Below are 13,307 nucleotides of genomic sequence, written 5' to 3'. Positions count from 1 at the left end.
AACAGCACCCAGTGAAACTAAATGGCTCTTTTGGGAGGTCATTTTTTTAATTATTCATAGAGAGATGACAAGAAGACAGCAACACAATATATATATATATATAAATATATATATATATATATATATATATATATATATATATATATATAAACTTAACAACACAAAGGATTTCCCTCTCAACGAATTGAGTAACAGTGGCGTTCTTTTCACTAAAATATCTACTCTTTGCTTGCATCGTGCCTTATAAATAATGAATTACTTCCTTCAGAGTTGAGTTTTTACTCGCATCAAGCGAGTACAACAATAACTTAAGTGGCATGTGGAACAACATTACATTCAATGTGCGCTTGCTTTGAAAAACCGAACATTTTGGCTACAATAACATTAAAATATTTTCCATCGAGCATCCAATCCATTCATTTTTTTAGCACAAACATGATTGATTTTTTTATTTTGTGTTTGAGTGCCTCTTCTAAATGTTCATGTCTTTCTTTTTTGTAAAACAATGTCAATGTTATATGAATATGTCCAGCTTTTTTACCTTAAGTGACTGTTGAAAACTATTTAGGAACATTTGACCATAATTACAAGATATTAATGTTCATCCATATTCAACTCAAAACATGTTTGTGTTTATAGGTGGATGAAACATTAATTTGAGCCATTTATAAAATAAACATCTATTTGTTAAAATAAAAGTATTTCTGTCATGTAGCTGTCACGGAAGACATCTACAATGGCATCTGAGATTCACAGTATACATCCTGCCCCGGCTCCTCCTCAAATGTCACTTTGGCGTCTTCAGCATCCAACTAAAACACAAACGACACAGAAAAATTAATGCTAAATCCTGCTTAAATCTGCATTGATTTATTCAAATGACGCAAGGTATCCACTTACACATTTCATTTCCAGTTCAGTGAAGAAACGTCCAGTCATAAACATGCGTAGAGGAATGGTGAGGATGAGAATGAAGGGAAGTGCGAGGGATACTGGACTGGATTTAGCAATCCACAAAATTGCAAGGCACACTATCTGGATGGCCGTGAACAGGTGCATTCGTCCTGTGCTCACCTGTAGCCAACATGTCAAAAATATTAATCAGATGGACATGATTGAACATGGTTGTAATGGTGGCCAACACATGTAGAATCAAGTGATATGAGTTAATATGAACACTGTTATTCTCAAGCCCACTACTCAAATAACACAAATGTTGCATTTGAACTGAAGTGCAACAGTGCATGTACTTTAGTCATGGGACTCTTACTCTGGTGGCGTAGGGTTCATTAGGGTGGTATTTTTTAGGGATGAGCAGAAGCAGTATACGATCCCACAGCTGGATGCCATTGAGTGAGGTAACGCCCATGTAGAGAAAGATCCCAAACAAGGCCGATATGGGAATCATCTTCAGGATCGGCTCCATCAGAATTGACAGACCTTGACACAAAATGACATTCAGATAAAGCAAAGTGTACTGCGTTTTAATGAGAGACCTGTATATTTGTAAAAAAAGAAAAGAAAAGAAGATATGTGATGATTAGAGAGCACCTACCAACTAGCAACGCCACCAGAATGCCACTGACCCTCTGCTCCACCACCTTCTCAATCACAGGTTTTGGTCCTTTGCTCATGACGGTGAGAGCATTGGCGTGGGTGACAGATCGCACCGTGGCAGCACTGAGCCACGGCACACCAAATATTGCACTGAGCCCTCCCATGCCGACTAGAAGCAGCAAGTCAAAGTGGAACCCTGAGCCTTTGATCATCTTCCTCTCAGGCTTACTCACAATCAGACTGTTAACAGATGTAACATAAGTGTGGTGAAGACTTTCCGAGGTTGGCACTTCAGTGAGTGATATTGTTGTCGAGATGTAATAACTCACGTTGTGATCTGAGACTCCAGAAAGATCAGAATGAAGACGAGCAGGGCCGGGACACAGCATGCGAACATCACCCACACGGGGAGAGTCTTGTGCTCTCCAAAGGGGTTGATGAGCCAGCCTCTTTTGGATGGATTGGACACCGTCAGACCTTTGGGAACCACTAGTTTCTGTCAAGAAAGTCACCGGTGTTAAAGGATGGATTAACAATTATTCTCTGTCTTAAAACAATATTGCGCATATGTGCATACTGGACATTAAAAGGTCCCTTCCTTATGCATTATCAATGGACGTGATGGGGGTCAACAATCTAGTTTATCTGGAGATAATATGAGGCCTAAGCCGTCTGAGTTAATCGAATCAAGTGAAGATGAAAAGACTGTAACTTTATCAGGTATTCACTTGATTTGATTAATTTGTATAAAAAATATTAGCTTCAGATACACTTTTGAATATGATTTCGCACAGAAAGAGGACTGTGAACTTTGTCCCCAAGACTTACACTGAAATCACATTAAGAAGGCATCTTTTAATGGCCAGTATAATCAGGGTAAATTGCTCCAGCAAGCAAAACCTGTTTATATGAGCCAACCTGAGTGTAGGTATCATCAATGGTGTAGTCCACGACAATCATGAGGAAAATGGCAATAGGCACACCAAAGTCACCAAGCAAACGCCTGACCTGGTAAGCACAGATCAGATAAACTATTATAGTTAATCACTTTATAAAACAGCTGATGACAGCAATAAACTCTTCACTGACTTTACTGAAACAATCTGGTAATGGCTTGTGGACCCAACTCACCTTTCCAGGAAGAAAAGTTCCGTTTTTGAACTGACGCAAAAAGAAAGCAATGAAGAAGCAGCCGAACATGAGGCACATGGAGAGCAGGGCTGTGTTGGGGTATGATGGCTTAATAGTGTTGACAATAACAGTCATGTTGCCGGTAGTGTTGTCATACATGACCACCTCTTCGATCCTTGGATGCCAGGGATTTTCGAGAGTTGCATTCAGATGATCATAATTCCGAATCAGCGGATGAGCCTTAAAAGTCTAAAGAGAGGTCAGTAGATATAGAAAGATTATAATCTGGCCTTGAGAGACAGCACTCTATTCACAGAAAGACAATGTGTGTGAAATGGATGAAGATGGTTTACCCTCCCTAGCTTGGCAAAAGTTTCATAGATGAAGATGAGGGAAATGAGGATGGAGAAGATTTCCTGGGTGAAACGGGAGATGAAACGCACCAGGAAGCTGCCCTCAAAGGCCACAATGATCACCACAATGATGACCAGCCACAGTCCGACCCACACTCTGCCAACAATATACTCAATGTCCTGGGACTTGCAGAACTGAATGAAGGAAACTGGGAATGAGTTGTACTCTGAACAAACAAATTACGTAAAGACATAATGGGCTGTGGCAGTAAAAAATGTCAAATATATAAAAGAAATCAGTTTTAAGAATTAATTTCAGTGGCATCATATATATGAAAAGAGATAGTTCACCTCAATAAAACAGTGCTATAACTTACAGCAAAGAAGGCTTCCTCAAATATTAACAGAGGACCAGAGAAACCGATGACCAGGACGGGCTGAGCAGCGATGAAGCAGAAGATGATCCCCTGAATGCTAGTGGAGATGAGGAGCTCTGAAACGCCCATCATGTTGTCCACCTTATCAGCTGCAATGGCAAAGATGAGGGCAAAGTATTATGATAGCATGCAGCAGCAACACCACGTCTCAACAAATATGCACACATACCCAGCAGTCCTCCGAAGGTGACGGCGGGAGACAGGGCGGCAAAGTAGATGAAAATAATGGCAGCGAGGACCTGGGGGTTAAGAGCATCTGTGATGTCACTCTTGTAGTACTGGTAGCGTCTCTTTATGTCTCGCATCATCCCACCAAAAGGGCGACCAGTACGGGACAGGGGGTCTTCAGGTGGGGGACCAGAAGAGATGGAAACTAGGGGGGAAACAATTTAAATAGTGTTTATGTGTGTAGTATAACACCAGAGCGTTATACTACCACCTCTCTATATTGTATATTGTCTTGGGTGTGTGTTGATAGCACTCACCCCTGCGAGGTTTGGAGTCTTGCCAGACGGCGGGATCAGAGGACTGGATCCTGTCTTGCAGTAGTTTCTTCTGAAAGCTGATAATGGAGCCGAGCATCTCTTCATTCTGGATCTCTGTGGGCGGGATGACAACGCTGCAGTCCATGAAGTCGGCCACGGCGTCCGTCAGTTCCCGGGGGGTCTTTGCCCGGAACGCTGCCTGATTGAACACCTGGGATGGCCGGGCCAGGGAGCATTTCACAAGGCTTACATACACGTTTCGTACAATCAATAACGTTGGTGCAGATTTGCAGTCCACATTCCTTTCGTCTACAAAGATGTCATTATTTGGAGTGTTTTGCAACAATATATCCTGTATAGTCAGAGATATTCTACTAAAATAGTGTTGTGGCACTTGAATCCCGAACTGGCTTAATTCATGTTGACTAAAATTGGGAATTGACTTTTGTTTAGCTAGTTTAGCTTAGACCACCCTGATTTTTTTTTTTACCAGAGTCATCATACATCCTGTTATTGTTATCAGGTGTTTGAGGCCTGCAGAGAGAAAGTGTGAGTTAACTCACTTTGTCAGCCATCAGTGCTGCCATAGCACGGCCGGTCTCGCGGTAGTCCATGTCAGTCTTGCTCGGGCCAACCAGAGCAAAGACGAATCGTACAGGCACCGGGGCCTCCATGGCAGAGTCAAGCTCCACAGCATCCTTCAGACGCACAAACACGACTGTAGGCCTTTCGAGAAAGTCCAAGGCTCCTGGTACAAACAAATAGAAATGCTTCTGCAGCAACAAACACACATACTGTACCCCAGATCCTAAATGAAAACAATGCAAACACTGGCTTACCTACGAGCACCATGGAGGCCTCTACGCGATCAGATTCTTCCCTCTAAATGACCACAGAGTGAGCACACCAAGTGGGTTAATGTGTCTTTCCTATAGCCATCAATATCACTATATCATGCCTGTGTAATTGCCTTGATAATCTGTGTTTCTTGAAAATGACAACTGCTGGTTTAGATGATTTATTTAATCTGTCAATTATGTGAAATTGTATTTTCTCCCTAAAGGAAATTTCAATCTGAGGATTACAGTATAAGTTAACTTACTTAACATATTACACAGCCCTTGAAATTGAATAAGCTACACTAGGGATATAGGTATAGCATTATGTGCAGACATTTAAAGTGAATGTGTGACAGAACAAACTAATCTGAATGTATGCATCTACAAGAAACATAAACCTCTACAAGCTTCTCAATGGACTGACACCATAAATCACGTTCACCTTTAAGTCCACTGCCATCATCACCAGTGTTATGATATCAAATCATGTTATCATCATCACATAGATCTCATCAGTGGAAGAACTTACTCTGTCCTTGACTGAAAACTTCTGCAGGTCCACCCCATCAGTCAGGACTTGGCTCTCCGGGTCATCTGATTGGCTGCAGTGAGAAAACTTAATGTGTCTTTGATGTTTATTTTAAGACTAAATGCAATTCAATTCTCTCTGGTTTTCCCAAGTAGAGGAGTAAGTAATGTGCACATTTATTTACAAAGCAATCATTGAACACAACAGGGGGTTAGGCATCTTGTATGCGATTTGTGGTCTTAGGTCCAAATTACACACAGAAGTTTTCATTTAGATTACTTTCCTTATTGAACAACAGTGAGATTATAGACCCTTTATAAGTGCGATGTAACTACAGTGCACATTGGTCACCTTTACTGAAGGCTAAAGCAGTGGTTTTGTGGTCAGAGACAGTGTTTCATAATTACAAGTTTGATCTCCACAGTAGTTGCGTGTTGTGTTCAACTTTCTCTGAGCTGCTTTGGGTAACAGCATCATAAATGTAGGTCATTTATGTTTGAGTCATTGTTGGGTGATGTCTCGGATGGATACCTGCGGTTTTGAAGCAGAGATTTCAGCACTCCCTCTCGGTCCCCAGGTCTGATCTCCTTCTTGTTAACCATCTCAGTGACCATCTTCTCTGCGATGCCGGACATGGTCCGCTCTTCACAGTTGAAAATTGTCACACCTTGATAAAGGAACATATTGGAAAATATTCAGAGTTGAACATACAGAGGGGGGCCGTGTGGTTGTGGTTTGAGGCGAGGTTCAGATAAAAGGAGAAGAAGCGCAGGGAGAGCCGGTGCCATTTTAAGGGTTGAGTCTTCATGGTGAAACCAACCGTCAGAGAAAAGTTATTTACTTGATTGTTAGTGAGACAACAAGGATACTAAAAAAGTTATGTAATATGTGTAGAACAACATAACACTGAGAAGTACAACAATAAATGCTTCAGATGGCAATATTGTACTTTTTTACTCCATCATACAGCTTTAGTTACTTTTCAGATTCAGATTATAATGATATAATATAAATATAATCAACAAATACATTATGATGCATTAAGAGAGATTAAAATACCCAGTAGTCTCTAGCGTCGTCAAACTTAGCCACCCCTTTACCAGCTGCAACATTTAAAATAGTGGCGTAAAGAAGCATAAACTGGAATTATACAAGAAAAGTGCCTACATATTTACTTAAGTCTAGTACTGTGTCTTTCTTTACTTTCTACCCATGACAATAGTTGTATATACAGTAGACAGACTGGTTTATAGTTACAAACTCCTCATGCTCTCATTGATTTTTCTCTTACCTGTGTTCAAGGTGCGTCGGAGCTGGATGAGGCTCTTGAAGGTGAGGTAGGAGATGCTCGAGGACGCCCACACCCCGGCCTGAGGGTCGAAGCTCTCCTCGCAGCCCGTCCATCGACCCGTCTCCTGCCAGTAGGTTTGCTGCTTTGGATCCTTCATTATCTCCTTCAGCTCCACGTACCTCTGAAGGCCCAGAGATAGACAGAAGTCAACACTGGCTGATGAGAACATGAATGTCGGACACGAGCACAAAACATGCTTGTGTCTGTGAGAGAGAGAGTGAAAATGTGGACGGGGACGGTGGATGAATTAAACTTGAACCTCCCATAATTACAGTCTGAACATGTGGTGAACAGCTGTTCACTGGCCACTTCCTACCTGTGTTTCACTGGGAGTGAATATGTTGTCTCTGTCTAACCTGAACATGGAAAATGGCTGTTATATCAAGTACATGTAAGTTATATTTAGGTTAAAGGATGGTTCACAATATTGCAAGTCTGACTGAAAGCAACATCCCCCGTGTCCCCAAATTCTTTCAATCTATGTCTTAATAGAATTGTTTCTACTGCTACTCAGATATATCAATAGCTGTAATGCAGATGACGCCTTATGAATAAGATACCATGTGTGATGATAATGATACTGATACTGATTCTATTAAACTCAATTACAAAATGCTTCACAGTAAAAACAAGAAAGCAAATCACAGAGAAAGAGTCAAATGTGTAAAGTAATAATGCGGAATGTTAATGAAATAAACTGAATAATAATGATTAGATGATGTCTTACCTGTTTATGTGATGTTAATATTTTCATTTTCATTTCAGGTATTTAGTTTAATCTTTTATTGAGAGTAATTAGCACAACACTAGAGAAAAAATCCCAAGAAAATACACCCTTGTATGTGTACATTATATATATTATATAGATTATACATTTCTGAGCTTGTTGACTTGAGCCAAAAGTTATACTTGTTGGTGCAGAAAGCAACAGAGATGTCATTTTGCATGCCTTCTGCCTAAGAGAGATACGCTCCCTTCAGAGCAGGATCAGATAAAAGCATGTTCATGCTTCACTACATTACAGACACACTGATGATATTTTGGGTGTTGAATGTCAAATGAAATACTGTTATTTCTATAATCCTTTTTGCAGCGCCAGCGTGGATACGGATCAGGCTAATGTGGAAGGTTGGCTCACGTGTGTCTACAGGGTAAACATGTTGGTTGTCCAGCCTCAACAACCAGCGGCTCCATGCTGTGTTTCCGGGGAAGACTTAAATGACTTGTTTGGACTATCAATACAAGTCGTGTGCCTGGGGTTGGCATACCGTGTGAGCATGTGTGTGTGTGTGTGTGTGTGTGTGTGTGATTGCCCCTTACCTGACACGTAGCACTGGGGTTGGCTTTGGTGCTCCACGAAGCTGGAACAGACACAATGGACCCAGTTAATAAACACTAAGGCTTTTGTTTTGATCCAATAGCACAATAAATAATATTATCTGAGAATATGTTCTCCATATGAGCTTTCAATTCAATTTCAGATTTTTTTGTGGGTGGATTTTGTCAATTCAAAAATAATGTAGATCGTCTACAGATCTACACCGTTAGTGCTTAAATGTGTAGTAAAGACATTAATAAATGAAGACATAAAGAAATATAGATTGCTGTTGGTGGTGGACTTAAGTTTTATGTAAGAGGTGACACTTACGTGTGTCTATAGGGTTGATTTTCATTTATCTCAGATTGGACTGGAAAGCTGAAGTTGTCTGAGACAACATAATTATTTATTTCCAAAACACAGTTGACCCACTGGACACTGTCTACTATGTGTGTGTGTGTGTGTGTGTGTGTGTGTGTGTGTGTGTGTGTGTGTGTGTGTGTGTGTGTGTGTGTGAGTGAGTGTGTGTGTGTGAGTGTGTGTGTGTGTGTGTGTGTGTGTGTGCATCTGTGAATCATCAAGTACAAATTTGCGCATTCCTACATGTACAATTAATGAATATACTTTATGATACATGACATGGGGAAACTCCAGTGTGTACACATTGGTGCAGATGTGTCCGCAAATATATATTTGTGTGACACATAAAGAAATAGAGATATTTATAGACGTTTCAAGAAATGTGTGTCCAAAAATTCTCTTGTTATTGTTAACATGCACTTTGGAAGATAATCATTGAGAGCCTCAGTATTATTGCTCGGCATTTAATAATGATGTTTCCTCCTCAATTATCCCAAATTATTAATTTATAAAAATGAGCTAAATTCACTTTCTTGAAAAATGTTTGCAACGCTTTGTAGTCCAGGCATATCTTCAGAAAGACAGAAGAGAGTACATTAATCTTTGAACATATTTCCTACTGCGGCATTGGCCATAAGAAAATAACAGTAAGAATGATATCATGCTTACAAGTTACAGCTTTACTTGTTTTATTACACAGATACAAATTCACAACTGTAGCAGAAAAAGTGACGCTTACCTCCTGCAGGCACTCAGCAGTGACAAGAGACTGGCCCCAGAATGGCAAGAAAGCATGACTTTATAAACACCTCCTCTTCAAAGCTGCTTCTGATATGCACATTATGATTCTCTCTGACCCACACATCCAACAGAGATATGTGTTTGGGTCTCAAACATAATATTGATAGTAAATACAGCGACTTGGTGTGTGCAGAAAACCAGTCGCACTGTGTCATTATCAAACCAGCATCTTATCTTATTTGGGAGGACAACAAAGACTTGGATTACAGTGCTGGGCACACTCACCTTCAATACCCCCGGGGTGGAGAGCAAACCTTTGGATGAAAACGCCCTTTATCTTCTCCTCTTCCTCTCCCTTTACGATGGTCAACATCTTGTATCTGCTCATCTGTCGAAAGTTTTTGAAACGGACACTATTACTCACCTGTACATTATAATATGGCACTGCTGGCCAAACATTTAAGTGACTTACCTTCTAAAGAGATGTAAATGACACACTCAGGTTCATTTTTGCCCCGTTAATGTGACATTTTAAAAAAGCACATTCAACCGTATTGTAACCACATTCTTCATCCTTTAGTGACATTGGATGTCCAGCAATGCAGATAATCTAGAGATTTTACCCACACACACAAATGTTGTATGTTTGCATTTACACATGCATGGCTGCACACATGCATACATTTACAGCACAAATAATCCCATGTGCATTCTTACCGATATCTGATAGAAAATGACTAAATATATGTGGCAGCAGATATCAAAGAACACCTGTATACAAGCTAGAGTGTATGTTTCTTAGTCTGTACATATTGAGAGTTAACACACATTTAACAAAAGCTTTGAATGATTTGATGGCTTTGAAGAGATTCATAATTTCACTGATAATCAACTCATCAATTCTGATCAGCCATGTGCAAATAGTTGCAAATTGTAGAAAACTATGTGTGATTTGCTTGAAGGAATGAGAGTTAAACATCTGTGTTCATTTGAAATGTTCTAAAAGAAAATATTCTCATTCAAGAATTGAGCCAAAGCGAATGAGGAAAACTAGAATTTGTCAAATAACTCAAGCTAACAGATAAATCTAGTGTAGTGAAAAAGTAAAGAAAAGGTACATTTCCTTTTGAATTGTAGTGAAGTAGAAGTCTAAAGTGAAGTAAAATGGAAATTCTTAAGTACAATTAACTCAAATTTGTGCTACTTTTGTACTTCCAGCGTTGACTGCCGTGGTCTCATCATTGTGACCAGTATGACTGACAAAACAGTCAAAAAAATTAAAAAAAAAAAAAATGTAGATGTGATGCCATTGACCAAGTTACTAAAACAATGACACGGTCTTGAAACACAAATTAAATGCTTTATGTAAATTACTACCTTTTTCAGACGTGCAATGGATTTGTTATGGTCTGTGAAGCAGTTGTGATAATTGCATTTATAGATAGAAAAGACTTTTTAAAAAAGGAGCCAAAGGGATTAAGAAAAACTGTAATCTGCAAATAAATATTCTAAATATCTAGAATATTTGACCTCATGCTCATACACAGTAAGTAATTCAACAAATCCAGCGGTCTAATTCCACTGAAGTGTTTAGTAAACATGCGTTGAAACTGTGCAAACTGTAAATAGAGGACACCAGCAGTAACTAATCATTTGTGATGCAACCGTAGTTCTACAAACATAATTATGTCAGAATGGATCATTTTGATCAGTCTCCATTGGTAGTGATCGGGGACAGAGGAAACAATGTATAATCATCCTCTTTAATGGATAGCCCACATTTTCACATCAATATGTGACTTGACACATAAAATGCAACAGTAGATGGTTACAGTAACTCGTCACTCATATATAAATACAAAAAGAAAAAACTAAAAATTCATGGCTGGTGGTTTTTTTTTGCATTGACGATCTATACCTGCCTACACCATAAAGTATCCCTTATCAGTTAATACGGCCCAGCGTTAAGCGGTTTTGGGTTACTAATGAATTTATTTTCAATAAGACAAACGTGGTCAATTAACAGTCAAACAATTAAACTTTTAGCAGCATGTTAACACTCTCTCAGTAAGAGTGAATCAAGTGATAAACACAATTTGGTAGCCGTTTCCAGTTTAATGTGCAAGTTACTACAGAAGGAAATAAAAGCAAATGACAATAATGCTGCTAAAAGAATCAAATAATAATAATTTAACAATTGAAGTCCAGTGGAAGAGATTAGACCCTGCAGTTTGAGCCAGATGAGCTATAACTGAGTGGCGGTGTGCGCATGGTGCTTTGACGACTCACAGGGTTATTTTGATGATATACTAACTACAGGACAGTCTTATGGCAACAAGCCAACATGAGCAGAACAATAGCAGCAATCACAAATCAACAAAGTATGCAGCTGGAGATCAGGCTACACCTGAATTTATTTATCTCTAAATGATAAAACCAGTAAAGCAAACGCTATAATTGTACTTCATGTATTTCTATTGTATGGTACTTTATGACGAAATAATGTATAATTGTTACAAGTTCACCATTTTACAAACACAATATAATTAGCTGTTTTAACTATTTGACAGGAAGTTCAATATTAAAAGACTCAGAGACTTATCCTTTGAATAACACATAATAGTTTTGATACGGGAAAGAAAATCACATTTTCTTCATAATGAAGGTATAAAAAAAGAAGGTACAACTCCTGTTTGTTAGTGAGGATAGTTAGAACATAGAGATGCCTCCCATTGTTATAATCTATACATATTCACTGACTAACACCACAAGTGTTGTTTCTACTAAAGATATTGTTCTATCATAGACAATGTGAAGAGGTCAGAGAGTATCAGTGGGGCCCACACATCATGCAATCTGCAGATCAATTATCCTGGTCTTGACAAGACAATAATACAAGACACAGAGCAGGCCTAACCCTTTGGGACGAGGCAGTCGTTCTCATATGTTCACCAATCGAGCAGTAGTTGTTGGCAGCAGGCGTCACATTAACTGGACACACAACAGAAAGGCTTAAAAGGAAGTGTACTGGCTTAGGATCAGCCTTACAGATGCTCACAGGCAGGCGGGCAGGATCAGGCAACAACAGCTCCAAGAACCAGCAGGCAGGAAGGCAGCTGCAACAGGCAGTCAGAGGAGGAAACAGGTAGAAGGCAGGCAATGATCGCTCGAAAAGCATCTGGAAAGGTGTCGTCTGCTGAAGAGCAGCAGCTGTGCAGGCAGGAGGCTGACGACAAGGGACATCAGGTGATCAAGGGAGGAGAGAAACCTAGTGATGGATTGATGGATATATTGTTTATTGACCATTAATGACAAACTACAGAAAAACGCCTCTAAAGTGTTTCTTTTTAGAAGCTGGTTTCAACAGATATGAAGCTTTACATATTTATAAAAATTATAAACTTAAAAATGATACACACAGAACATGAGCTCTGTTGTTTTGAGGGAAAATATCATGGGTTGATCAAAGACACATAAATATGATGCAAAACACATTATGTTATATTTTTTAAATACCAGATTTGAATAGAATCCTAAGTGTTTCACATTGAGTGTCATCTCTGAACGACTGGGATCTCTGACAGGATGAGCGTCCTCTGCTCAGCAGGTGGCAGCATTGTTTTATTCATAGCAGCGTCATCATCACTGTGTGCAGGAAATCTGACATCTATAAGAAAGACATTGATTCTTTAGTTTCACATACAACCAACAGTTTCTTTTCAGGCTAAATGTCAATACGCCCACAAAAAACTAATATTATAAAAAGGATATACAATTAACAGCAAAAAAATAAACTTCACCTGACACTTTTGTTTAAAAAAAATTATCATTCAAAATGTTTACTCTGTTCAATGGTTCAATTTGTTACCATGCATAACATTTATAGAGTCATCGTCATACCATCCTTTTTTTTTTCAAGTGATCAAATCTATGAACTAAAATGTATATCCAACATATTATATTTGAATCTACTTAAAAGATCCACTGGGTCAGCTTTCACAGTGATACAGTACAACATGAAGCATCCTGTACCTATGTGATGGTTACTATGGTGTCTGTGAGTGCATGTGCTTGCTTCATATTGGCCACATGTGTGTGTGTCTCTGAATGCATAATGGGATGCATTGACAGTTAACCGCCTGCAGCTCATTTTTACGCCGGCGTGCGTTAAACCGAACTTTGTCTGATCAATACAATGCCTGTTCT

The 13,307-nt window shown here is 39.3% G+C and overlaps 1 protein-coding gene across 1 annotated transcript; it reads right to left on the bottom strand.

Annotated features, from left to right (window-relative positions):
* Positions 1–215: 215 nt before the first annotated feature.
* slc4a1b (solute carrier family 4 member 1b (Diego blood group)) lies at positions 216–9,188 on the bottom strand. The gene is made up of 18 exons (XM_034559470.1): positions 9,100–9,188; positions 8,003–8,043; positions 6,623–6,803; positions 5,863–5,998; positions 5,332–5,404; positions 4,803–4,845; positions 4,527–4,711; positions 3,964–4,174; positions 3,648–3,851; positions 3,419–3,567; positions 3,042–3,236; positions 2,689–2,937; positions 2,476–2,565; positions 1,887–2,053; positions 1,556–1,797; positions 1,271–1,440; positions 901–1,074; positions 216–812 (listed from the first exon to the last, which is right to left on the bottom strand). The coding sequence occupies exons 3-18, from the start codon at positions 6,777–6,779 to the stop codon at positions 732–734; spliced, it is 2,526 nt and encodes an 841-aa protein (XP_034415361.1). The 5' UTR covers positions 6,780–6,803; positions 8,003–8,043; positions 9,100–9,188; the 3' UTR covers positions 216–731.
* Between the last annotated feature and the right edge of the window lie 4,119 nt (positions 9,189–13,307).

This window comes from Cyclopterus lumpus, chromosome 19, assembly GCF_009769545.1.
Source record: "Cyclopterus lumpus isolate fCycLum1 chromosome 19, fCycLum1.pri, whole genome shotgun sequence".
Taxonomy (NCBI): Eukaryota; Metazoa; Chordata; class Actinopteri; order Perciformes; family Cyclopteridae; genus Cyclopterus; species Cyclopterus lumpus.
The sequence above is the reverse complement of the archived record's forward strand: the minus strand, read 5'-3'. Positions and strand labels throughout refer to the sequence as shown.

Bases quoted from the DNA above. Each gene is read 5' to 3' on its own strand.
- slc4a1b (XM_034559470.1), bottom strand. From the start codon at position 6,779: ATGAAGGATCCAAAGCAGCAAACCTACTGGCAGGAGACGGGTCGATGG. The intron at 5,405-5,862 runs GTATCCATCCGA...TTCTCACTGCAG, and splicing joins TCTCTGCTTCAAAACCGCAG to CCAATCAGATGACCCGGAGA. The intron at 3,852-3,963 runs GTGAGTGCTATC...TTTCCCCCCTAG, and splicing joins AGACTCCAAACCTCGCAGGG to TTTCCATCTCTTCTGGTCCC.